The sequence below is a fragment of the Phacochoerus africanus genome, chromosome 10 (assembly GCF_016906955.1).
Source record: "Phacochoerus africanus isolate WHEZ1 chromosome 10, ROS_Pafr_v1, whole genome shotgun sequence".
Lineage (NCBI taxonomy): Eukaryota > Metazoa > Chordata > Mammalia > Artiodactyla > Suidae > Phacochoerus > Phacochoerus africanus.
This window is the reverse complement of record NC_062553.1, coordinates 11,012,715-11,040,060: the sequence shown is the minus strand read 5'-3', so window position 1 is coordinate 11,040,060 and position 27,346 is coordinate 11,012,715. Positions and strand designations below refer to the sequence as shown.

The 27,346-nt window shown below is 44.3% G+C and overlaps 1 protein-coding gene across 2 annotated transcripts in view; it reads right to left on the bottom strand.

Annotated features, from left to right (window-relative positions):
• The window catches only part of CD38 (CD38 molecule), a 46,565-nt gene extending 20,648 nt beyond the window's left edge, over window positions 1-25,917 (bottom strand). For both annotated transcript variants that reach the window (XM_047798906.1, XM_047798907.1), the window contains exon 1: window positions 25,644-25,917. In XM_047798906.1, the coding sequence (XP_047654862.1) occupies window positions 25,644-25,885 (242 nt within the window). In that variant the 5' untranslated portion in view covers window positions 25,886-25,917. The remainder of the gene's footprint in view (window positions 1-25,643) is intronic.
• Window positions 25,918-27,346: the final 1,429 nt, after the last annotated feature.

The following is a 27,346-nucleotide window of genomic DNA, read 5'->3' as shown; positions in this document are numbered from 1 at the left end:
GCACAATGGAATACTATTCAGCCACAAAAAAGAATAATGTTGCCATTTGCAGCAACATGGTTGGACTTGGAGGGCATTTATACTCACTGAAATACGTCAGACAGAAAAAGACAAGAACCATATGATCTCACTGATACACGGACCCTAAAAAATACAAACTAGTGAACAAAACAAAAAAGAACAGACCCAAATCCTACAAGTCCTTTCCCTTTGTCCCCTGCCTCCGTGGATCCCTCCTGGCGAGTGCTTAGGCTTCTAGCCAAGAGTGATAAACCCACTTTGTTCAGCTAAAGTGGAGTTGGTGCTTGGAGCAGCGGGGCAGGGGGAATTAACAGCAACCCACAGTCTGAATGGGACACTGAAGAATCGAGAGGCATGTAGAAAGAAGCCCGCTGCATCAGCAATGATGCCTGACCCACTAAGGAGCAGCTTCTGAAAGACGTGATGTCCTTATTCGTTTGTTTATGTATTTTTCCCTTTTTTAGGGCTGAACCTGCAACATATGGACGTTCCCAGGCTAGGGGTCAAACCACAGCTGCAGCTGCCAGGCTACGCCACCGCCACCGCCACAGCCACACCAAATCCAAGCTGCATCTGCGACATACACCCTACTCGTCACAACGCTGGATCTTTAAACCACTGGGCGAGGCCAAGGATCGAACCTGCATCCTCATGGATACTGGTCAGGTTCTTAACCCACTGAGCCACGACAGGAACTCCTGAAAGATGTGATTTATTAATAAGTAAGTTTCCTTTCTTCTGTATTGAGCTGGACTCTCGATCTGATATAGCAGTTTTGTCTTTGCCTCTTGAGTCGGTGACCTGGAGGCTCGGTGCATGCAGGCTGGGCACAAATGTCAGGATTCAAGGTCACTGGGACGTGCTCCCCTTTCCCACCACTCTGCTCCTTCCAAGAGACCCCTCACCTGCCCCCATGCATCACTCCTGCTCATGCACTTCTCGTTCCTTCTCCCTACCTCCGACCGCGGATGGACTGTCTCCAGGGCCCAGAGGCAGGGGGTCAGACGAGGGTCATGCTTGAAGGAGGAAGGCGAGGGTGAGAACCCCACAGAGCACTCACCATGTGCCAGGCACCGTGCTGGGTGCTTACCTTGTCCCGCATCCAATTTAACTCTCCCACCAGCCCCATGGGGGAGGGGCGGCACTACCAGCCCCCTGCTTTAGAGCTAGAGGCTCAGAGCTCAGGAACTTGCCCCCAAACCCACTGCTGTGGTTGTGATCATTGCTGCGGCTGTGGTGTAGGCCGGCAGCTAAAGCTCCAATTCGACCCCTAGCCTGGGAACCTCCATCTGCCCCAGGAATGACCCTAAAAAGACAAAAAAAACCCACGAAAAAAAAAAAAAGAACTTGCCCCCAAACCAATCAGCGAGCGGCACAGCTGCTACATCCAAACTCTGCCCTTTCTGCTAAACGATACTGCCTCCCACAGGAAATTGATCACAGCCCTGTCCATCCCCAGAAGGAAGTGGGTCCCAACAGAAATGAGGACCCCAGAGGGGCTGTATTTCCCTATAGGTCACGAGAAATTTTGAAGACCAGCATAGGGATAGTAAGTGGATGGAGTAAAATGGGATGGGGCAGAAAGGGTTAAAGCCGTACGCTAAAGTGAAAATTAAAAAAAACAGATAATATTTGGTGGTTGAATCCAGGTTGTATGTTGTCAGCCTACCTGAGGTGCCACAACTCTGTCCTGTCACCTCTCTCTAAACCTACATCCTTCCCACGTGTGAGTTACACTGCAAAAATCCCCAGCAATAAAGCAACATCACTTTCATAATGTGTTGCTCCCCCAGGAAAGCACTCACATCCCAAGTCTTCTTCCCTAAAAGCAGTTGAATCCCGAGGGGTAATTACACTCAGTCTGCGGAATTTTCCTGCCGTGGAGTCCTGCCGGGCAGCTTGTCTTGGACCGAAGAAAACACGCAGCTTAACTCAACTGTGAATGCTCACATTTGAGGCTACGGGGAGCCCGCAGTGAAGGTGAAGACTTCCACCTAGTGGCGGAAAGGGGGATTTGCACTGAGGCGATCAGGATTTTATAAGGTCTTAAATCAGACTCTTCAGGCGGAAGGAAAGCTTAGAAATCATCAATCTGGCAAATATTATTGAGCACCTACTATGTTCCACGTATATGTATGAGCATGTAAGATATACCAGTGGACAAAATAGATAAGAATCTCTGTGCTGTAGGAGTTTATATTCTACCAGAGCAAGACTGACAATAAACAATAAACATCATGGGAGTTCCCATTGCAGCGCAGGGAAACCAAGTCCGATTAGTATCCATGAGGATGCAGGTTTTTTTGTTTGTTTGTTTGTTTGTTTGTCTTTTTGCCATTTCTTTGGGCCGCTCCCGCGGCATATGGAGGTTCCCAGGCTAGGGGTCGAATCGGAGCTGTAGCCACTGGCCTACACTAGAGCCACAGCAACGCGGGATCCGAGCCGCGTCTGCAACCTACACCACAGCTCACGGCAACGCCGGATGGTTAACCCACGAGCAAGGGCAGGGACCGAACCCGCAACCTCATGGATCCTAGTCGGATTCGTTAACCACTGCGCCACGACGGGAACTCCAGGATGCAGGTTTGATCCCTGGCCTTGCTCAGTGGGTCAGGGATCCAGCGTTGCCCTGAGCTGTGACATAGGTCGCAGACATGGCTGGATCCCACGTTGCTGTGGCTATGGTGTAGGCTGGCAGCTGCAGCTCCAATTCGACTCCTAGCCTGGGAACTTCCATATGCCACAGTGAAGCCCTAAAAACAAACAAACAACAGCATAATAAATAGGTAAGTTATAGAGTATTCTAGAAATGTATAAATTCTATGGAAAAAGGGAAAAACAGGTAGGCTAAAGGAGCCAGAGGTTATGGGCTAGGAGGTGGCTGTACTCGGCGTTGAGCAGAGATGACAGTAGATGACATCTGAGCAAAGCATTGAAGGAAACAAGGAACTCAGCCATAAAGATCCCAGGGAACAGAATTCTGGGCAGGAGGAACAGCCTTCGCAGTGGCCCTAGTGCCTGACATGTTCAAGAAGCAGTAGAGAAGCCAGTATGCCTGGACCAGAGTGAGCGAAGTGGACAGTGGACAGAAGAGAGATCAGAAAGGTAATGCTGATTGCCTGGACAGAGCTTCAGAAGCTTCCACTGAGGGGGAATGGAGGAGCCACAGAGGATGCTGAGCAGAGGAGGCACACGATACTACTTAAGTTCCAAAGGATTCCTGTGACTTTGTTGCATATGGTCTGAAAGAGAGGAAAAGGCAGAGGAAGGTAGACCAGTAACCCAGGCCAGTGCCCCTGGTGATTAGGACCAGGGCAGTAGCAGTGGAGACAGCGAGACGTGATAGACTCTGGTTTCATTGTCAATTTCCTAACTGGTAGGATTGTGGTGTTAGAGAAACCAAGAGTGAGTTAGTGATAATTCCAAGGTTTGAAGCTGGAGACCCTGGAGGGATAGAGCTGCCATGAACTGGGATGGAGAAGGCTTTGGGTTGAGGTGTATTGATCAGGAGATCAGTTTGGGGCACCCTGAGTTTTAAATGTCCATCAGACACGCAAGTGAAGCTGTGAAACGAACAGGTAAGTATGTGAGTCCAGAGGACTCATGAGACTACATGAGATCAGCATTTGAAAGACAAAGCAGGAATTCCCGTCGTGGTGCTGTGGTTAGGGAACCATGAGGTTGCGGGTTCGATCCCTGGCCTTGCTCAGTGGGCTAAGGATCCGGTGTTGCCGTGAGCTGTGCTCAAATCCCGTGTTGCTGTGGCTCTGCCTCTATTTAAATATTTCTAAGTGTACCATTAAGAAAGTAATATCCCTAAATTTATCCTTCCATATTCTCGCCTTTCATCCCACTTCAAGACTAAGTATGTCTTCTCCCAGAATATTAAGCAAGCCTGTTTCTTACTAATTATCTGTAGGAATTGGAAGTTTCCTGCAACCATAATGTAAACTAGATGAGCAAATAAATTGAATGTTGAGGAGTTCCCGTCGTGGCTCAGCAGACGCGAACCTGAATAGTATCTTTGAGGATGTGAGTTCGACCCCTGGCCACACTCAGAGGGTCAAGGATCCAGTGTTGCCATGAGCTGTGGTGTAGGTCGCAGACATGGCTCAGATCTGGCGTTGCTGTGGCTGTGGCATAGGCTGGCAGCTACAGCTCTGATTGGACCCCTAGCCTGGGAACCTCTCTATGCTGCAGGTGCAGCCCTAAAAAGACGGAAAAAAAAATAAAGAAAAAAGGCATTCTGTGACAGTCACTTGCAATTCCTTAGATCAGACTCTTGTACTCATTAAGACCTATTTATCATTGTTCTAATATCCAAATGCTATAAATATAAACTTGAAAATATATTAATAATATATTAAAAAAAGATTATCTGTTTTATATTTCCATTCTTTTGTTCAATAAGTACAGAATGCTTGCTATACGCCAGGCAGAAAGGATCAGGCAGACTCTAAGGACAGGGCAGTTAACAACACACACACAGCCCACGACCTGTAATGATCTCAGGCCAAAGGGCGCTACAGTCACTAAATAGGAGAGCCGCACAAACACGTGGATTGTGTGGTGGTTAAGGAGATAGATCACACTGGGATATTGTAAGCTTGTGTTAAGCGTGGGGAGTTTTGGAATTCCTTCTGTTAAATACCTATACCTTTGGAGTTCCTGCTGTGGTGCAGAGGGTTAAAAACCCAAATGCAGCAGCTCTGGTTGCTGCAGAGGGGCAGGTTCAATCCTAGGCCTGGTGCAGTGGGTTACAGGATCTGGTGTTGCCACAGCTAAAGCGTAGATCACAGCTAAGACACAGGTCACAGCTGTGGCTTGGAGTCAATCCCTGGCCCAGGAACTTCCATATGCTGTTGGTGCAGTAAAGAAAAATAAATAAATAAATTAAAAAATAAAAATAAAAAATAAACAAACAAAAAACCTGTACCTTGATGACCATGCGATCCCTGGTTACTTTTGACCTCAAATTGTTCTCCTTTACGTACTAGGACCCAACAGTTGTCCTTTTTCCCTTTTCTCAAACATATCAAGCTTGTTTCTAAAGTCTGTGGATGTAATACCAACATTCAAAACTTAAAACATTCCTATACACCTGCAACAATTAGAACACATTTAAAAAATATATATACTATATTACTCTAAATACTATATATTATATACTACATATTAAAATTATATACCATGTATTATATCAAAGTAGGATATATGCATGTATATGTACATATATATGTGTCTATATAAACACATACACACATATCTACATCTATATATCATATATATATGTATAATATATGTATATATACACATCTCCTACTTTGATAAATGGCATAAAACTACAGGAATGCAAAAATAAGAAATGTCGAGGCAGAAATTTAACGAAATATATGTAAGTCTTGTACTCTGAAAACAAAACATTGGTGAGAGAAATTTTTAAATGCCTGAGGAAATAGAGAGATTTCCCATATTCATGGTTGAAAGGCTCAATGTTACTATGGTAACTATCACTAAGATGTATTTATATATTTATTAAATCACAAAATTCCAGCATGCTTTGTTAAAAATACTGAAAAGTTGATCCTTAAATTTATGTGAAAATACAAGCCAGCCGAAACAAGCAAAGGAAAAAATCTGGAGGACTTAGATTATGTGACCTCCAGACCTACCCAAATTGGAGTTCCTATTGTGGCTCAGTGGTAATGAACCGGACTAGGATCCATGAGGACATGGGTTTGATCCCTGGCCTCACTCAGTGGGTTAAGGATCCGGTGTTGCCGTGAGCTGCGGTGTAGGTCGCAGATGCTGCTCGGATCCCATGTTGCTGTGACTGTGGTGTAGGCTGCCAGCCGTAGCTCCGATTTGACCCCTAGCCTGGGAGCTTCCACGTGCCGTGGGTGCAGCCTTAAAAAGTATTTAAAAAAAAACCAAAAACCAAAAAACAAAACCACTGAAGAGCTTGGTGATCTAGACAAACTTTGCACTTTCAAAGAACATGAAAAGGCGAGTCACCAAGTGAAAGAAGTTTCAGGATACATCTGACCAAGGACTTTTCTGCAGAATACATAAACCGCCTACAACTCAGTGAGAACAAAAACTGACCTAGTTTTTTTTGCAGATTGGCAAAAGATTTGACTACATACTTCAATAAGCCCATGAGACGATGTTCAACATTATTAGTCACGAGGGAAAAGCAATTCAAAACCACCATTAACACACCACTGCAAACCCACCAGAAGGGCTAACATGTAAAAGCCTGACAGTAAGAAGTTTAATAAGGATGCGTAACACCTAGAATATTCATAGGCCGTGGTGAACATCAAAACCATACAATTACCTTGTAAAACAGTTTACCAGTTTCTTAAATAGCCAAACCACATGGCTCAGCTTCTAGACATTTACCCAAGAAAAACGAAACCACATGTCCACACAGTCACTTATATATTAAACTCCATAGAGGCTTTATTTAGTCATAATGTTCAAAAAGTGAATACAAAAAAAAAGTGAATACAAACCAAATGCCCATCAACAGATGGATGGACAAATTGGGATATATACACACTATGGACTACTACTCAGCAATAAAAAGGAAGAAACTACTTTTTTTTTTTTTTCGTCTTTTTAGGGCTACACCTGAAGCATATGGAAATTCCCAGGCTAGGGGTTGAACTGGAGCTGCAGCTGCCAACCTATGCCACAGCCACAGCAACAGTACCACAGGATCCGAGCCACATCTGCGACCTATACCACAGCTCATGGCAGTGCTGGATCCTTAACCCACTGAGTGAGGCCAGGGATTGAACCTGCATCCTCATGGATACTAGTCAGGTTCATTACCACTGAGCCACAGTGGGAACTCTCAGGGAAGAAACTATTAACATACACAAAAACGTGGGTGAATTTCAAAAACATCCTGCCAAAACCATGAAAGAGGCCAAAGACAAAAAGAGCACATAGTCTATGACTCTGTGTACATATTTGTTTAAAAAAGTAAACTGATATAACAGGAAGTAGAGACACATTATATTGAGTGTTAGGACATCAGTTATTTAGACAATGTGGAAATGGTATAAACAGACCATAATCCAGATTAGAGCCCAGAAATGAACTAGTAAGCCTGATATGCTACAGAAGTGACATTACAAAGCCCTTGATGTAGGATAGATGATTTGATAATTAGTACTCGCACAACTGACTATCCATCTGTAGGAAAAAAAGTGAAATTAGGTTCCTACCTTAACACCACACACAAAGATACATTCCAAATAGGTAAAACACTTAATTTCAAGATACAAACGGCACAACCATAAAAGATAAATATGATCATATTAAAATCTTCAGTAAGACAAGGGACCCACTAAATAAAGTCAAGAGCCAAGGAGTTTCCCGGCAGCATGCGGGATTAAGAACCTGATGTCACTGCAGTAGCTCCAGTTTGATCCCTGGCCCTGGAACTTTCACATGCCATGGATGCAGTCCAAAAAAAAAAGAAAAAAAGAAAAGAAGAAGAAAAGGAAAACAGTCAAACCACCTATTGGGAGAATATATTTGTAATTCACACAACTGACAAAAAAGTTAGAATCCTAAGTGTGTAAAGAAGAGAGGCAATTTAATACAAAAACAAAAGGCAAAAGACAAAGAGGCATTTCACAGAAGAAATCAGAAGGACCAATATATGCATTTAAAAAATGATCAGTTGTGTTTGTAATCAGGGAAGGATTAAGCCCACAAAGAGACAGGCAAAACTGTTTGACAATTCCAAGTGACAGTGAGGAGGTACCAGAACAAGGAAATTCACGCTGCTCCTGTGAAAGGAAATTGATACCACAAATCTGGAGATCAGTGTGGCCATTTGTTATGTGGCAGATACCATTGCTTCCCAAGCTACATAGATACACCTCCCCCTTAATTCCCTATTGGCAAAGCATGTTTCCTATCAGAGAGATTCCAAATACCAAATACTCACTTCGCCAGCCTCCTTTACAGTTTGGGGAGTCAAGTGACCCAATTCCAGCTGATGACATTCAAGGGAAAGCACGGAGGTAGCTGAGGGAGGGCTTCTTATTCCCTGAGAGTTCCCTTCGAGGCTCAACAGTTAAAGAACTCGACTAGGATCCATGAGGATGCAGGTTCCATCCCTGGCCTCACTCAGTGGATTAAGGATCTGGTGTTGCTGTGGCTGTGGTGTAGGCTGGCAGCTGTAGCTCTGATTCCACCCCCTACTTTGGGAACTTCCATATGCCACAGGTACGGCCCTAAAAAGCAAAAAAAAAAAAATTTTAATGTTATTCCCTGATGAAGAGACACATGAGGAGGGTCCTCTTGCCCATCCTCCTGCTCTCTGTTTCCAGATATCATTCTATGAGGACGTAATGGCTGGAGCAGCAGCAATCATCTTGTGACAAGAAGCTCAAGGACAGCTTGGAAGAGAATCTCAAGGATGTATTATTATACGACACAGGGAATGCAGTCAATATTTTGTAAACACTTGGAAATGGAAAGTAACCTTTTAAATTGCATAAATGTTTTTAAATTAAAAAATTGAATTAAAAAATGAAATTAAAAAAAAAGGAGCCCAAAGATAAAGGTCACCCCAGGGACATGGAAAAGTGAAAGATCCTAGGCCATCGGTGAGCTGAACCTGCTGAACCTCCCCTAGGACCGCTCCCCCTTCGGAGGTGTCTTATTACGTGTGTCTATAAAAATCTCTTGTTTTAAACCACCTTCCGGTGAGTATTCTTTTACTTGTGGCCAAAAGCACCTTCATTGGTCCACCCACCGGCATGGGCTAAATTGCGTCCCCAAAGTCTCACTCCCTTAGGATGGGACCTTTTTTAGGAATGGGATCTTTGCCAATGATCAAGTTAGGATGAGGATGAGGGTGGCTCTTAAGCCCATAGGACCAGAGTCCTTAGAAAAAAGGGGAAGTCTGGACCTAGAGACAGACACACACAAAAGGAAGAAAATGTGAAGACATAGGGAGAACACCTGCTAGGCAAGGATGCCTGAGGCTTTCAGAACCTGGGAGAGGCATGGAACAGAAGCTTCTTACCACCCTCAGAAAGCATCAGCCCTCGGACACCTTGATTTCAAATTTCTGACCTCCAGAACTGTGAGACAATCCATTTCTATTGTTTAAGCCACCAGTCTGTGGTACTTTGTTATGCCAGCCTGAGCAAAGTCATACACCCAAGAAAGGTGAAGACGGCACGCTCTATGACTTAGCAGTTCTCCCTCTAACTAAATCTTAGAAAAAAAAATCATATGCATAAGAAGACATGTATGTTTTAGCATTGTTCATGTCAGCAAAACCTAAGAATAAGGAAATCTGTTAATAAGCATAGGATCCCCAGTATCTACAAAGAACATTGGGGCACAGGCGGCAGAGCACGTTAATGACCCAAATATCAGACCGGTCTCCATGAGTATCAACACACTACGTCTTCAAAAAAGCTGGGTGTTTTCCAGAATTCCGCAACCTGAGTTCCACTAAGGCTTTGAGATAAAAGTGGGAGAGGACTCTTCTATTGTTTACTGGGTGGGTGTGCACTGGTTTTTATAAATGGAATGATTTTTACTAACTATATAATATATCACTGGGAATTGCTCGATCTACCCCAACTGTCAAAAACTTTGAAATGCAATCACGGTTTGGGGGCTTCCCTGCGAACCTGCACCATCAACACAGGCATCTGAAATTAAACAAAGAGCTATACATTAAAAAATAATAATAAGTAAACATAGAATATGGTCATTCAGTAGAATATTATACAGCTGTTAAAATTAATGAACTAGTGGGAGTTCCCTTCGTGGCTCAATGGTTAATGAACCCAACTAGGATCCACGAGGATACACGTTCAACCCCTAGCCCCACTCAGTGGGTTAAGGATCCGGCGTTGCCAAGAGCTGTGGTGTAGGTCACGGACTCAGCTTGGATCCTGCATTGCTATGGCTGTGGTATAGGTTGGGAGCTGTAGCTCGGATTCAACCCCAAGCCTGGGAACTTCCATATGTCACGGGTGTGGCCCTAAAAAGAAAAAAGAAAAAAATGAATGAACAAGTGCTCATATATCCACATGGACACATCTCTAAAATGATGTAATTAAAACCACCAAAGCATATTGTTAAGTAGAGAAAGCAGAGTTTATTCTACAGGGCAAAAACACAGAATAAATACAAATACAAATTAAAATGCAGCAGCATCTCTCCTTTTCAGTTTGACAAAAATTAGAATGCCTGAAAACACCTTGTGTAGTGAACATACGAGGAAAGAAACGCTTATGGCCTGACAAAGAGAACTGCCTCATAAAGAGAAATTTGGCTATGCTTAAATAGCATATTTTTTGACTTAGTGATTCTGCTTCTATGATTCTGTCTTAGGCACACCCAAGAATTTTATTGCAACATTGCCTGCAGTATATTGGAAAAGATCAAAAAAAAAAAAAAACTAAATGTCCATCAAAGCATGTCTAGACTATGGTAAATCTATAAAGTGGGATCCTATTGCAATGAGATAGAACTATATTGAAAATCAAGATACCTGGTTAAGTGGAAAAAAAAAGACAGAGGAAAGAGGATGTGTGTGTGGCACAGCAGGAACCAATCCAACTAGCAACCATGAAGTTTCGGGTTCGATCCAGTGTTGCCATGAGCTGTGGTGTAGATCACAGATGTGGCTCGGATCTGGTGTTGCTGTGGCTGTGGTGGAGGCCAGAAGCTGTAGCTCCTATTCGACCCCTAGCCTGGGAACCTCCATGTGCTACGGGTGCAGCCCTAAAAAGACCAAAAAAAAGGGAAGAAGAAAGAGGGCGGGAGAAAAAAGAAGAGTGCAGCCCTGAAAAGCAAAAAAAAAAAAAAAAAACGTGAATATACACATCTATTCAGAGAACATTTCTAGAAACATACAGATGAAATAAGTTATATTTGCCTCTGAGCATAAAAACATGAAAACTGAGGGGAGTGGTATTTTGATTTTTATCTGTAATATGTTATTTCTATAAAAACTAGGAAAAAAAGATCCAAAGCAAATATGATAAAAGTTTCATTGTCTGCTAATTCTGCATGATGAGTAAAAGGACATTTGCAACATTGTTCCAAGGATATTTCAGAGCATTTAGCATTTTCATAATCTGATAGGTTTGATTTTTAAAAAGAAAATAATTGAGAGGAGATATAGAATAAGGAGTACTGGGAGCTCCCGTCGTGGCTCAGTGGCTAATGAATCTGACTAGCATCCATGAGGACTCAGGTTCAATCCCTGGCCTCGCTCAGTGGGTTAAAGATCCAGTGTTGTCATGAGCTGGTGTGTAGGTAGCAGATGTGGCTGGGATCCTGCATTGTTGTGGCTGTGGTGTAGGCCAGCAGCTACAGCTCGGATTCAACCCCTGGCCTGGGAACCTCCATGTGCCCTGTGTGAAGCCCTAAAAAGCAACAAAACAAAATAAAACAAAAAAAGAATAAGGAGTACTGAAGAAGGAAAAGGAAGTCCCTTGAGCAGGAAGAATGAAGAAAACTAGACCTATCAAATATAAAAAGGACAAGTTTTAGCAGTGAATTGATATGTTCATAGCCTTGGTTTTCTTTCTTTTTTTTTTATGGCGGCGCCCCACAGCTTATATTAGTTCCCGGACCAGGGGTCAAACCTGGGCCACAGTTGCAACCTGTGCCACAGCTGTGGCAACCCTGCATCCTTAATCTACTGCTCCACCAGGGAACTTTCTCCCAAGCACCTTTTAAAATTTTTATTAAGAAGTATTAAAACATGAAATCAGATCCCCGAAATGTGATCAACGGCCCTTGTTCTAAGTCTCAGACATTGCTTGTAGTTTTAATCTCTCCCCCTCTCAACTGCATGTTTTCTTTATTCTTAAAGAACTCCCAAGGAGATTGAATTACTGCCAACACTGACACAGCTCCAGACAAGTTAATTTATAAATAAACGTTTACTCTAGAAACTCCTAGATAATGAAGGAAGCAATTTTTATAGAATTTCACAATTTTTTTTTTCCAGCCACCCCCGTGGCATATGGAAGTTCTCAAGCCTAGGATCGAATCTGAGCCAGTGCTGCAACTTACGCCACAGCTGCAGCAATGCTGGATCCTTAACCCACTGGGCCAGCCAGCTCCAGGATTGAACCCGCACCTCCACAGAGACAAGCCAGATCATTAACCCACTGCACGTCAGTGGGAACTCCAAAATTTCACAATACTTCAACTATGATGTGCCAAGGACAGAAATTACTTTATACCATTTGCTTGGTTGTCATAATAAGAACGAAGAACCATGCGAACTATAGCAAGGCAAATATGGATTATAGCCAAGTAAATGCGTTGGGGGAATTGTTAATATCCCTTCAAATCAAGCTTTACTCATGGCTTCGAAACACCCCAAGACCAAAGCTGTACATAGCTTTCTGCTATGTGGCTATATCACATTTGATAAATCAAGTAGGAAGTGGAGAGCCAAGCTCAGCATTTTTTTTCTTATTCAAAACATACCTTTCATTTAAAGTGTAAAAGAAAGAGGAAATACACACTAAATATGTAACATAGTAAGTTTTAATATATAGACACTCCCAACTGGTGCTCTGAGCTTCTCTGTCTGCACAAATACACATATTTGCACTTGAACATGTGTAATTGATTAGGAAGGCTTAGCAACTTTTAAAATGCCACGTTTTAGAAGAAATTTGCATTATGTCTCTGAAACTCCTTAGCTGAGGCTATCCATTTAAGCGGATAGCTTCCTTTGGTGAACCTCTTTCCTTAAAAACAAATGTGGTATTCCCCACCTGTTCAGAATTTTTCTTGGAGGGTTAAGTGATTTTGTTTTCTTCTCTCTCTATATATTTTTTTTTCAAAGGGGTTATAAAGGGCATGTTTTACTTTTATAGTTAGGGAAAAAATGAGTCATTGGGAGGAGGAAGAATGTTATTCTCAAACCCCATTCACCCTGCACATTTCTGACCTGAGTTTCAACTTTCGTTCTTTGTCTTTCTCAAAACAAGATTCTTATCACCCCCTCTTGCAGGGAAGATATTAACTGGTGCTATTTGGTTGAAAAAGGTGATCCCTTACTCCCCATTCAGATCAACTCAAAAACTGATGAATATAATCACTCTTGCCCTTCCAAGCCCCTACCTAGCCTTTCACACACACACACACACACACACACACACACACACAACACAAAAGCAATTTTTTAAATTTCCTCTGTCATTCAGTTTCCTGTTTTGTTTTCACCACCTTGCATCCATTCTTTCCATCGCAGTCCATTTAAATAAAACTTTGCCCTAGTAGTTTTCTGAACTGATCTATGTCTAAGGCAAGAAATAGATTTTTAATTGTGAGGGGAAAAAAAAATCTTTAATGGTAAGAAAAAATACCTGGCCACCTCGAAATTCACTTAGGGCAAACAACAACAACAACAACAACAACCAAAAAAACCTCTTAGCTGACCCCCTACTTAACTGAATGTCTATGATAACAGACAATCTTCGTTCTCACTGTACAGACTCTGCCCGTCTTCTACACAAGGAACAGGCTGCTCGCTACTATACCCAAAAACTTTCATTTTCACTCGTTTCGTAGTTTACTTACCTATTCTTAAGCATGTTTCTGTGTGTTATTTTGGCCGTAAATTATATAATTCAATTAAAGTGTTCATAAATAAATTGAATAACATTTTTTCTTAGGGAAACTAAGTTGAATTTTTTTGGTAAAAATGACCAAAGTGAATCACTTTAAACAATGTTCCTGGACCATGAGGATGCAGGTTCGATCCCTGGCCTTGCTCAGTGGGTTAAGGATCGGGTGTTGCGGTGAGCTGTGGTGTAGGTCACAGATGAGGCTCGGATCCTGCGTTGCTGTGTCTGCCGTGTAGGCCGGCGGCTACAGCTCCAATTTGACCCCTAGCCTGGGAACCTCCATATGCCTTGGGTTCAGCCCTAAAATGACAAAAGACCAAAAAGAAATGTTGCTGAGGGAGGGAGGTGGGTGGACTGGAATCTGGGGTTAATAGATGCAAACTGCTGCATTTGGAGTGGATAAGCAATGAAATCCTGCTGTAGAGCACAGGGAACTATATCCAGCTACTTATGATGGAACATGATGGAGGATAATGTGAGAAAAAGATCACACACACACACACACACACACACACACACAAGGGTGACTGGGTCACTTTGCTGTACAGTAGAAATTGACAAAACACTGTAAACCAACCATAATGGAACAAATAAAAATCATTTTTAAAATGTTGCTGAATTTTATATTGGTAGACCAGTTGTGAAAAACAATAGCAAACTGTCAAAATTGAGAAGCAGTCTTTACTTAGACAACCTCTCCGCTCACTTTAAAGAAGCCGCCTCTCAGAGTTTCAACTCTGATGCAGCAGAAACCAGTCTGACTAGTAACCATGAGGTGGCAGTTCAATCCCCGGCCTCGCTCAGTGGGTTAAGGATCCAGCGTTGCTGTGAGCTGTGCTGTAAGTCACAGATGCGGCTTGGATCTGGCGTTGCTGTGGCTGCGGTGTAGGCCAGCAGCTGTAGCTCTGATTAGACCCCTAGCCTAGGGACCTCCATATGCCACCCGTGTGGCCCTAAAAGACGCCCCCCCCCCCCAAAAAAAAGAATAGCAAGCAGAATGTTGATAATTCCTGAGGTTGAGTAATGGGCCAAGTGGAGATTGATTATAATATTACATATGTTTGAAGATTTCCGTAACAAAAAGCTCCGACCCTACTGGAGTCCTTGCTGTCTCAGCCTTTGTCGGGGTTCTTCCTTTTGCCTAGAATGCGCTTTCACAGACCTTTCTAGTTTTTGCTCTCCCTCTTTCTTCAGGTCTTTGCTAAAATGTCATCTTTCGGTGAAGCCTTCCTTGTTTTATCACCATACTTAAAACTCTTTCTAGCACTTTCCACCATCTGCCATATTGCATATTCTCTTGCTTTCTTTATTGTCTGCACCTCCACTCCCCAGGGGAATATCAGTTGCATCTGAGCAAGAATATAGTCTGTTTTGTTCACTGCTACATCCTCAGGATCTGGAAGAGTTTGTGGGACATGAGAGAAACTCGATAAATACTTATTAAGTGTGTTACACAAAATACATACAATTTGGAAACAAGGACAAAAGGTGGGCGTGTGTCCTTCAGTGTCATATGGGGTCATTGTTTAACACATGCAGCCAAGAAGAAGTTAATTATCTAGCAAATGTATCTTTGTTCGTCTCTGCTATTGACTCTCAAACCTTATGAACTTTGACAGTAACTTGTAGATCTTATTCATTAGAGATGCAAGTAATTCCTCTCTGATAGAAAAGATATCCCAGGAATTCCCATTGTGGCTCAGCAGGTTAAGAACCCAACTAGTATTCATGAGGATGAGGGTTCGACCCCTGGCCTCACTCAGTGGGTTAAGATCCAGCATAGGTCACAGATGCAGTTCAAATCCTGTGTTGCTGTGGCTGTGGCTTAGGCCTACAGCTGCAGCTCCAATTCAACCCCTAACCTGGGCACTTCCATATGCCATAGGTGCAGCCATAAAAAGTAAAGATATTCCCCAAGGCTATGGCTTTTTATTGCCTTGTGGAAACATCCACCAGTTTTATCTCTAACCTACCAATCTAATGCTTAAATTCCTTTTTTAATACTTATAAATAATCAGGGCTACCAAGTGTTCTCTGAATGGATTTTATAATTTTCCTAATTCTCTCAAAAATGAATCAATCCATCTTTGACATGTATTGATTCTGTATGTTCTCAAAGGCATGCTCTAAACTTTTTGAAACTTCTGCTTTGACAAATGAGTTCATATTGTGATGAGCTGGGCAAATGTTGGTTGTTATTCTTGGCTCTTTGCTATTTGAGGCTCTGATTCTACCTACAACATACACATCTGATCCACTTGCAATAAGACTTTTTCAACCAGTGCAGGACAACTTGTCACTCCATGCTCTCCCATCAGATTTCTCTAAGCCACAAAGCCCAGGCCCTTGAACTCCTTCAGCCAGCTTCCCCTCCTGCTGCCCCACCTCCAGAACCCACTCTATTTGTTACTCACAGGGGAACTTAAGCATCTAGGACTGAAAGTGAATGGAAAGATAACTGAATATCCTCATTATAAGAATATAATAAGAATACAATTGGAATGGGTTGCCCCAGGCCCTGGGGCTTGCTCAAAACACACTCTTTTGGAAACTGTATGATGTGATGGCTCCAGGCTATGCAGTCAGGTCAAAACTGGCTCTACCGCCTACCTAGGGAAAAATCACTCCATGTGATTTTTCTCATCATTCTGATGGATCTGAGGATTCCAAGGATAGAAAGAGATGAGTTGCTCTCCCGACGCTGTCATGTGCTAACTGAAAGATCGGCTTTTCGTGAACTTCATAGGGGGGCCTGGGCTCAGAAAGGTCCCACACTTAGAGTTTAATGCTCTGCAGCTGCTGTCTGGAGATTCTTAATAATCTGATCTTTGCTTTCGTGGGACACCAGAGGGTGCACCAGGGCCTTGAAGCCTTGGCTCACACATAATAGCCCCCCCAACCCCTGCCAGCTGCTTCTCCACCTCCCTGGGGCAGGTTCTCGCCCATGGTGACCCTGCAACATTCTGCCGCCCATAGGAAGATCAAGGTCAGGTGCGCCTTCCCTGTGTGCCAAGTTCTGGGGGGACAGCCTCAGGCACCTATGAGGGTCTGGGTCCCTCCCTGCAAGTATTCCTGAGCCCAGGGGACCTCAAGCCCAAATAACAAATAAGAAACATCTGGCAGGTAGAGAGAAAGACCACACAAGAAAGGGAAAGCAAAAGCTTTTCTCCTGCTTTTTGAACAATGAGCAGTCACTTCATTTTGCACCTTGCCACCACTAACCAACTGCCAGATATCACTTAATTCTTTAACTGCCTCCGGCTCCCTTTGTCCACCTATGCCATGCATGTCCTGAGATTTTCCTGACAAGATTCTGGTAGCATTTTAAAAGAACCCACCGTATAAAATTCTTCGCACATTGGCAACCCATAAACACTCTTCCCAACCCTCCCCCTTTCAAAATTTCTAAACAGACTTTTGGCAGCTCTTCTCCAAGGGTTTTCCCTCCAAAGAGGAAAGGAGGAAGCAGAAAGGCTTTCAGGGCTCAGGGTGATAAAGAACCAAAGGTTTCTCCAGGCAAAACACGGCCACTTCCGGCAGCTGTTCATTGTTAATAACGATATCAGAGCAAGAAGTGTGCGCGGGACGCCAGTGGTGAGCAGCACCAATCTTTCTAACATCTGAAGCAAAGCACGAGGCCAAGGAGCCGAGAAGGATCATCTCTCCTTCTTCCTCTCCTCTCCTCTCTTGCTCAGCCATCTGATGTGCTCCTGGGGCATCCAACTAGCCCTTCCTTCTAGAAGATTCTACCCCCCAGAGCTGCACACTCCCAGATGTGCAAGGAGCACCCAAACTCAGTTGATTTGCATATATATGCCACTCCACCCTTCCTTCCACAGATAAGAGCTCTAGGATCTGACTTTCCCTCCTTGCGACACAGCCCCCAGCCTCCACACCTCAGAGTCCTCTTTCACTTCCTGTTTTATCTTCCACCTTCAGTCAAGTGCATCTGAGATGCTCTGGCCGCTGGTCTCTATCTTAGCAGCCCAGACGAAAGGTGGGATTGAAGGAAGCCTGATAATCATAAAGCAAGCCCAGGTGAATGTGATGCCTTGTGATGCTCTAATGAAGTTCAAGGTCTCACAGAGAAGGCAGATGTTGAGCAGGTGGTCATTCCATCACCTCAAAGGGAAAACACGCTGGAATTCTGGCCTGTACCAGTACGGTCACCCTCTCACTCTCGTGTGTGCCGAGAAGGTCCAGGTTGTGGACGGGGCCAGTGGGGTTCTCTCAAGGTCCCACAGCCTTCAAAGAGATTGGAGAAAATTCTTTGTCCAACCTTTACCAGCTGCTGCTGATCACGTCTGTGGCCACATCCACCATCTTTTCTGATCCCTTTATCTTGGCCAATCTGCCCCCCGGAGTAGCATCTTATCTGTCTCCAGGGCTTTGTTAACAGGGTAACACACACTCTTCAGAACACACATTTGCTGAAATCCTATGGCAAAAGGAAAACTTCAAATGCTACTTCTTTCATCAAATGCATCCTGACTGCCGCACCAGGTGCTCAGTTCTGAATCTCTGTGGCATGAGGCTGGCACCTGGCTCATAGCAATTCACCCATTTTTCTCATTTGATAGGTGCTGATACATCCTACTCAGCCCTGCGGAGTCTAGCAGGAAGTACAGCACAGAAGCAGCCCCTCCGCCCTCGGAGGCCCTCTCGTCCATGCACAGACCTTTTTGCTGTTGGAGACAACAGGTCCTGCAGTACGCTCTCTCCAGGCCAGCATGCCCCACCTCTCCTGCTGGACGTGGAGGGCAGGACCTGTGATTCCTTCCTCCCTGAATCCACAACTGCACACACACAGAAAGTCTTGACTAAGTGTTTACACAAATCTGCTATTTTGCCCATTTCATATTAATAAATCTTACCGAGGGGAAGTTAACCAAATGCTCGAGTCAACGAGGTGGGAGGCCATAGGGAAATGAAAATGAAGAATTGGCCCTGAGAAATCTTGCTAGACATTTTGAAGAGGAATGGGAAGCAAAGAGTAATTATGACCTTGAAGATAAAGGGATCAGAAAAGATGGTGGACATGGCCACAGACGTGATCAGCAGCAGCTGGGAGAAGCTGGACAAAGAATTTTCTCCAAGCCTCTCACTGTTTATGTTATGTATCAACCAGCATGATGTGGACTTAAGTGGAGCTAATTCAGCATCTATTAAGAACCTGTAATGTGGAGTTCCCATTGTGGCTCAGCAGGTTAAGAACCTAATATAGCGTCCATGAGGATGTAGGTTCCATCCCTGGAACCTTGCATTGCTGTAAGCTGAGGCATAGGTCACAGATCTGGCTCAGATCCAGCGTTGCTGTGGCTGTGGCATAGGCCTGCAGCTGCAATTACAGTTCCCATTTGACCCCTAGCCAAGGAAATTCCATATGCTGCAAGAGTGGCTATAAAAAAAAGAAAAAAGAAAAAGAAGAAGAAGAAGGAGAAGCTGTAATGTGATGTGCAACCTGCCGGACCAGAGGGGATGCAGAGGTGAATGAAACAGCCCCTCCCCCCCCCCATGACCCTATCTTGTCTTGGGGGCGAGGACGAGGAGAGATAGTCTAGAAGTACCTGCGTCCATCCCTAGACAGCCAGCAGCTGTCATCCATACCTGCAACTCACAGGAGCGCTGGACTTCCTCAGGGTGAGAAGATTCATGAAACAGAAGCTACACCAGCGAGGTGCCTCCCTGGAAGTGCATCTGACTTGGGGTGCGGGTCCTCCAGTCTTTCCTGCAGGCTCTGCACCCCACTCCTACGAGCCCTGGGTCCTGGCTGTTGCTTGGACACTTGAAACTCTCCCGCAGTCCCAGTATCCCCAAATCATCAGTGCTCACCATTTGCTAACACTTTGGTGAGTCTTGGCCACAGCTCTCGTGTCTCATAAGCCCCAGATCATCTTGGCCAGAAGGTAGCTCCTTGAGAAAGGAGAGCCTGATGTGGTCTGTTTAGGGGTTTTCTGCATTTCATGCTCCTGGTTCAGCTCGAAAAGGCGCAGCTGGATTACCAGAGATACGTTTCAATGCTTGTCCACCCAAACTAAAAGACCAGCAGAAAGTGAGTTCTGTGGGAGGAAGACATTTATGGAAAAGGAAAACAGAAAAAGGAATAAGGGAAGAAGACAAAGAAATACCAAGAAGCTCTTATACAAAAGAAAAAATAATCGTCTCTAGCAGTCTATATGCCCCCAAGAGAAATGGATGGATTCAGAAATGATGTGTTGAGAAGTTCACTAGGGAGGATACTGATTATGGCTCTGTTCAATTTTATTATTTGCAATATACCGACTTGTATACCCCTCATTTAACTCAACTAAATGCTTTTGCTTATTATATCCTGGGCACTCTTTCAGGTCCTCAAGATACGTCTCTCGACAGAATGTCTCTAGACTCTTTGAGCTTATATTTCAGGAGACATGTGTTCAATTTGTATCACTTTTAAATCTAGTCAATCAAAGGCAATAAAATGAAAAGAGCAATAGACATAACAGACGAACAAAAAAGATGCTAAGGAAAAGAACTTTTAAAAGCTAGCTTAAAGATATACGAAGGGTTAAGCTGTCCACAAAATTTCTGTTCCTCCTTTTGTGGAGGGGTGGAGTTATTTCCCTGCCTCTTGAATCTGGGCTGAACTGGTGACTGTTTTAATCAAGTGGAAGTGATGCTGCGCCGGCCATGGGTGAGCTGTGGTGTAGGTTGCCGACAAGGCTCGGATCCTGCGTTGCTGTGCTTGTGCCATAGGCTGGCAGCTATAGCTCCAATTCGACCCCCAGCCTGGGAATTTCCATATGCTGCAGGTGCAGCCCAAAAAGTAAAAAGAAAAAAAAAAGAAAGAAAGAGAGAAAAGGAAAAAGAAGAAGGAGTTCCCGTCATGGCAGGGCAGAAATGAATCCAACTAGGAACCATAAGGTTGTGGCTTCGACCCCTGGCCTTACTCAGTAAGTTAAGGATCCAGCATTGCCATGAGCTGTGGTGTGTAAGTCGCACATGCAGCTCAGATCTGATGTTGCTGTGGCTGTGACATAGGCATGCAGCTGTAGCTCTGACTGGACCTCTGGCCTGGGAACCTCCATATGCTGTGGGTGTAGCCCTAAAAAGCAAAAAAAAAAAAAAAAAAGAAAAAGAAAGAAAGAAAGAAGAAGAAGGAGAAAAGAAAATAAATAGACCTAGTGAACTTAGGATTTTAGCTGAGGGTATTTCCAGGCAGAGTGTTGGAAGTGCCAACTCATTTCTTTTAGCTGTGTAGGATAAAATCCAGAAAGAAAGAGAGACATGGACCAAAAGAGAACTGTTCTTTTTTAGGCAGACTCAAGATCAAACATTTCCAAGTCAGGATTTACTAGGTTTGAAAATAAAACTGCTTCTCATTCCCAGTCTTTCCTAGTAAAAGAATATCGAAATAAGAAATACTACTCAGCCATAAAAAAGAATGACATAATGCCATTTGCAGCAACATGGATGGAACTAGAGAATCTCATACTGAGTGAAATGAGCCAGAAAGACAAAGACAAATACCATATGATATCACTTATAACTGGAATCTAATATCCAGCACAAATGAACATCTCAGAAAAGAAAATCATGGACTTGGAGAAGAGACTTGTGGCTGCCTGATGGGAGGGGGAGGGAGTGGGAGGGATCGGGAGCTTGGGCTTATCAGACACAACTTAGAATAGATGTACAAGGAGATCCTGCTGAATAGCATTGAGAACTTTGTCTAGATACTCATCTTGCAACAGAAAAAAGGGTGGGGGAAAAAATGTAATTGTAATGTATATATGTAAGGATAACCTGACCCCCTTGCTGTACAGTGGGGAAAAAAAAAAAAGAAAAAAAAGAAAGAAATGACCTCAAGGCAATGATCACATCCATGGCGCTGCTGTAAAACACGCTCACAGGCTGAAGACATCAGAGGTGTGATTCTAAGTCTCTGAGACATCACAGAGAAGGAGAAACCCAGCATTTCCAGCATCCCAGTGACACCAGCCTTCCAACTGACTATCCCCGCACAGTGTGTCATTCGTGTAAGTGAGGTCTGATATCCCAGCTTGGCTATGCCCCCAAATGACTTCAGCCCCAGCCAACATCACAAGGAACAGAAGAACCACCCAGCTAAGCCCAATCAATCCATGGAGTCATGTAAAAAAATAAAATAGTTTATGTTTTAAGGCACTAAGTTTTGGGGTGGTTTATTATGTAGGAACAGACAAGGAAAATGCCAAGTATAGATCATTTGAAACTGACCATTAATAAACATACAATAAACCTACTGATGGCAGTGGAATAATACTAATCAGTGGTTAATAACTCCATTAACCCAAAAGTACCATATTCTGCTAACTTTTTTCAGTCACACTCAATTTTACAGTCACAATTTTTTTTTTTTTTTGGCTGCATCCTCAGCATGTGGAAGTTCCTAGCCCAGGGATCCAACACACACCAGAGCAGTGACCCGAGCCACAGCAGTGGCAATGCCAGATCCTCAACCTGCTGAGCCACCAGGAAACTCCTACACAGTTACAATTATATGCATAATTGTTATGCATATAATTATGTTTGGTTTTGCATATGTTAATACATAGTTCTGATAAAATTCTGCAGCGGTAAGCTTCTACTAGGTCAAATTAGAACTATCAGGTTGAGTAACTGACATAACATCCTGCTTTGGCCCAATAGAAATGACAAGGCAGGAGAGAGCAATCTGACAAGGGATGGATGTGACAGAAAGGTCCCGGGAATCATCTCAGAATTCATCAAGGAAAAGACTGGTGATGTTAAGAGGGTCTGAGTACAATCGTCAGCATAATGGACTTTCAGCAACATAGAAGGAGGAAGTTACTATTCAAAGAGTCATGACCTTGAAGTTCAAGTCTCTAGGGAGGCAACCGAAATTAGAAAGGCTACAAGGACAACAGGGAGAGAGAAAGAAAACACCATAGGGAGTTCCCTGGTTGTCTAGTGGTTAGGGCTTGGTGCTTTTGCCCCTGAATGCTAGGCTCAATCCCTAGTCTGGGAACTGAGATCCCACATAAGGCAGCTGCATGCTGTGTCCAAAAAAAAAAGAAAAAAGAAAAAGAAAGAAAAGAAAAGAAAATTCCACTTATGCAATCTATAATATACAAAGAATTCCCATAAAATGAAATCAACAAGCAACTCAGTAGAATTAGCAAGGATCTGAACAGGAAATTCATAGAAAAATATAAACAGCCAATAAACATACACAATATGCCAAAAATCATGGAGAGTCGGGAAACAATTAGACGTTATTTTTCTCATAACTACAAAGAGTTCATACTCTTCAGCAATGAAGTGAATGAGCTCTAATAAATGGTGATGGAAGTATAAAATTGTAGAGTTATTTTGGAGGTAATTCAGAAATACTTATCAAAATTTTAAATGTGCTTAATACTCCCTTTGATCCAGGAATTCTACTGCCAGAAATATAGCCTACAGAAACACTCTCATCTGTACCCAAAAACATATGTACAAAGATATTCATTGCAGCACGTTTTTCCCCAACCAGCATGAAAGCTTCATGAGAGTGGGAACTTTGTCATTCACTCTTGTATTGGCAGAACTAGATCGCTGCCTGGAACACAGTAGATGCTCAAGTAATACCTGCTGAGTGAATGAATGGGAATGAAAATGGGAAACTAATTTTCCATCAGTAGGAAATGGTTACATCCAATCTATGGAATATTACGAGCTGTTAAAAAGAACGAGATAAACCTATATGTACTGACGCCAAAAGATCTCCAAGGCCAAATGTTAAGTTTTTAAAAAGCATCATAATTTTTAAAAATACACAAATTTCATCATTGGAGAACTGCTCTACTGGATTGTGATTTAAATAAATCTGAAAATACTTCGCATCTATTTTGATATTGGCCGTAGTCTATAACTAAGTCTATTATCATTGAAAGATGTTTGTGATATTGCACTTTCCTAAAAAATAGCATTTCGAGCATTTACGATATTCAGGATTGTTCCTCTTAACCCTCATTTCCCCACGTTGTAGGTTCTACATTCCATTTCCCTGCAGCACAAAGAAAGTCATTTATCTAAAGTTACATCAGGACAGAGTCAAGATTTAAACCCAAGCAGTGTGTCACTAGAGTTCTTGCTCTTGACCCACTTAAGGATAAAGTGACCCTAGGTTCTGTTTAAACCCAGCTTTTTTTTTTTTTTTTTTTTTTTGCTTTTTAGGGCCACACCTACCACATATGGAGGTTCCCAGGCTAGAGGTCCAGTCAGAGCTGTAGCCGCCGGCCGTCACCACAGCCACAGCAATGCCAGATCAGAGCTGCGCCTTCAACCCACACTACAGCTCACGACAACGCTGGATTCTTACCCCACTGAGCAAGGCCAGGGATCGAAGAACCTATGTCCTCAGATTCTTTTCCGCTGAGCCATGATGGGAACTCCTGGACCCAAATTTGGATCAATTTACTCAAACTCTCCACTTTAGTTTGTTCATATATAACACAGGGATGCCAATAGCAGCTGCCTCAAATAGTTGCTAAGGGACTAAATCATTTGGTCTTTTAAAAGCACCTGGCACGCGGTAAGCACATATTAATTACTAGCCCGTTTATATAACGTGTGTGTGTGTGTGTGTGTGTTGTGAGATATATGGAAAGATGCTCAAGAAACAGTAACAGAGGATATCTTCGTTAATAGTTTTGAATAGATACACATACACATATGTATGTTGTTTTTGACACTGTTGAACACCAAGCAGCATCCCGACAAATATTAAAAAGCTGTGTAGTTTCTATGGTGCATCCTGCTGGCTACATGGATGTGAGCTTCCCAAATATGACTTAGCAGCAATTTAAACTATTACATTAAGTGAAAATAAAACGGTCTCTTTTACCATTCCCATTTCAGATTGGCTATCTCTAATTATTCATAAGCAAAACACTTAGCGGACCACAGCAGTCTTGACCTTGAACAATTTGCAAGGAAGACCTCCAGAATCTGCGTTAGACCCAAACCCTTGAGCCTAGCCAGGAAGACTGCCGAGGGGCGGCGCGGAGGGGCCCCCGGCGGTGTCTCACAGCTCATCCCCAGGGATGGGTGTTTGCAGGCAGAATTGATCTCAGTCACACGGTTTAAAATCACAGCTCCCCTGCCTACCTCTGCCAGCCCAAGAAGCGACTTTTTAACTCCCAGCTTACTCTGCTATATGTACAACTTCAAAATTGAGTTTTCCAGGCGAAACCAAACCCTGGAAATGAACTCAAGAAGGTGGTTCACTTTGGCGAGAGATTAGAAGCTGGCTGGGAGGGGGCTTGAGAAACCTTCCGGAAAGATTCCATAGACTGATGTGGGTGGTATTTCCAGGGTCGATACGGGATTCATTAAGCAGATTCACTTTCCCGTAATGTTATAGCTTAATTGCGAAAGCTGTTATTGCTTGGTTTTGTTAATGGGTGCTCTGGTCACATTCATTGCAGGGAACGCAAGAAAAAATGGGGTGCCGTTTTAATGAATGGAACTAATTTCATTGATCAAGCCCTTCTAACGCTATCCTCCCCTCCTCAGGCTCCGCAAGCCACTTAACCATCCGGGGCACTTTTGGGTCAGAGATGGCGAAAGGAAACGCCGTGCAAAGTAGAAAACGCCAGCAACTCCCCGGCTATTTTCCAGCCCTGCAACGGGGCTGTGGGCGCCGAGAGGCTCAGGGCATCTCTGCCAGGTGCCCCCCAACTGTGCGGAGGAGCAGCGCTCTGTTCGCGGGCACCCTCGGCACCACCGCCAGCCCTTCTAGCGAGTGGCGCACGGAATCGCAAGCCCAGACACCCTACTCGGTGCTGCCCCACGGGCTCTCAGCTGACTCGGAACAGTAGATGCTTTGTTCCAGACAATCCCGGAGGCAGCTCGGAGCGCAGCGCCCAGCTGTGCCCAGCTGTGCCCAGCCGTGCGCCGTAAGATTCGCGCCCGGGGCCCAGCGGTGCGCCGCCGACGCCAACTCACCCCAGCTCCGGTTGCACCACCCGAATGTAAGTGTAACATCGCCTCAGGACGATTTCCTGAAAATCGACAGTGCTGCCCTTCCCGTTCCACTTGGGCGACCGGCGCCCCATCAGGATTCCGACCACCACCGCCACGGTCACCAGCACCAGGCCCAGAAAGACGCCGAGACAGATCTTGGCTTTCTTAGAGCAACAGGCTTCCTCCTCGGATCCAGATACGACGCTGAATCTGTGGTTGGCCATGAGGTCCAACGCCGGTCTCCCGGGCGAAGTTGGAGAGGAGGCCGGTGGAGGCCGGCAGGCTGGGAGGAGAGAGCCCGCAGGGCTCGGCAAATGCACTTCCCTTTATCTCTCGCCTGCTTTTTCTCCGCTCCCTTAACACCCCCACCCGCTCCTTTAAAGTTCCGCGGTCGTTCGACCAATAAGGCTTGAAAGGTCTTAAAAAGCCTACTACAGCACCTACTACAGCCGGATTCTTGAGCAGACTCTCTCCATCTCTAGGGAAATGACCTTACTTGGCAGACACTCAAAAATAACAGCGTTTTACTTCTCAGTGGGCTCACTTTATCACTTCACACTTCACCCACGAGGTCTTCCTGAAGAATGTGAAAGCACTTGCCTGCCTGCCTCTGCACCTGCTTTCAAGCAGTGCCTTCTGCCCAAAAAGGAATGTTCTACCTCTGCTTGTACCCTTGATCAATACCTGGTGGGGGCCCCCTTCAAAGGCTCCACTTAAGCCTGAGGTCTTCTCTCCAGTGGCATCAGCGTAAGCCCTGGATTCGAACAGAGCTTGGCTGCCCACTGGCTGGGTGATGTGGGGTAAGTCGCTTTACCTCTCTGTGCATCAGATGTCGAGGGGGAACCATAGCCGTACTCACTTCATGGGGTTGTAATGAGGATGAGTTCTATCTACAAGGTGTTGAGCAGAATGCCAGATACATGGTAAGCCCTTCGCTACCTGCTCCCTGAGGCTGCGGAGGGGAGGCAGTTTTATAATCCACGAGGTATTGCTGGGGAACGTGCCGGGCACACAGTAAGCACTCAAAGGAGTGGCTCAATAAATAATCCATTGGCTTTGCCCAGATGTCCCCTGCATCTCCTCCCTCAAGGTTCCCTAGCTCTAGGAGCATCTGTGACACTTCAGCAGAGACCTAAGGAAAATGGAAGATGAAGTCACAAGACTTCCTGGGGCAAATATTTTCCAGACAGAGGGGATGGGAGGTAGGGGGGCAACATGCCGAGGCAGAAAAGCCCTTGGTCTGCTCCAGAAGCCACAAGGAGGCCATGGGAACTGGAAGGCAGGACTGAGGGAGGCAGAGCAGGAGAGAAGTTCAGAGGCTCCCAGCAGCCAGATCACCCAGGGTCCTGTAGGACAAGAGAAGGACCTGGGGATCTGTGAGTTTTATTTTTAACCTATTCTAGGTCTCTGGGTGTCTTGATCAAGCATGACATTTTTTCTTTTTTCTTTCTTTCTTTCTTTTTTTTTTTTTTTTTTGGCCACCCCACAGCATGTGGTGTTCCCAGGCAAGGGATCAGATCCGAGTTGCAGTCACAACCTAAGCCGCAGCTTAACCTACTGGCAACGCCAGATCCTTAACCCACTGCACCCGGCTGGGGATTGAACCTGCATCCCAGCACACCCCAGATGCTGCTAATCCCACCGTGCCACAGGGGGAACTCCCAGGCATGACATTTCAAAGGCTC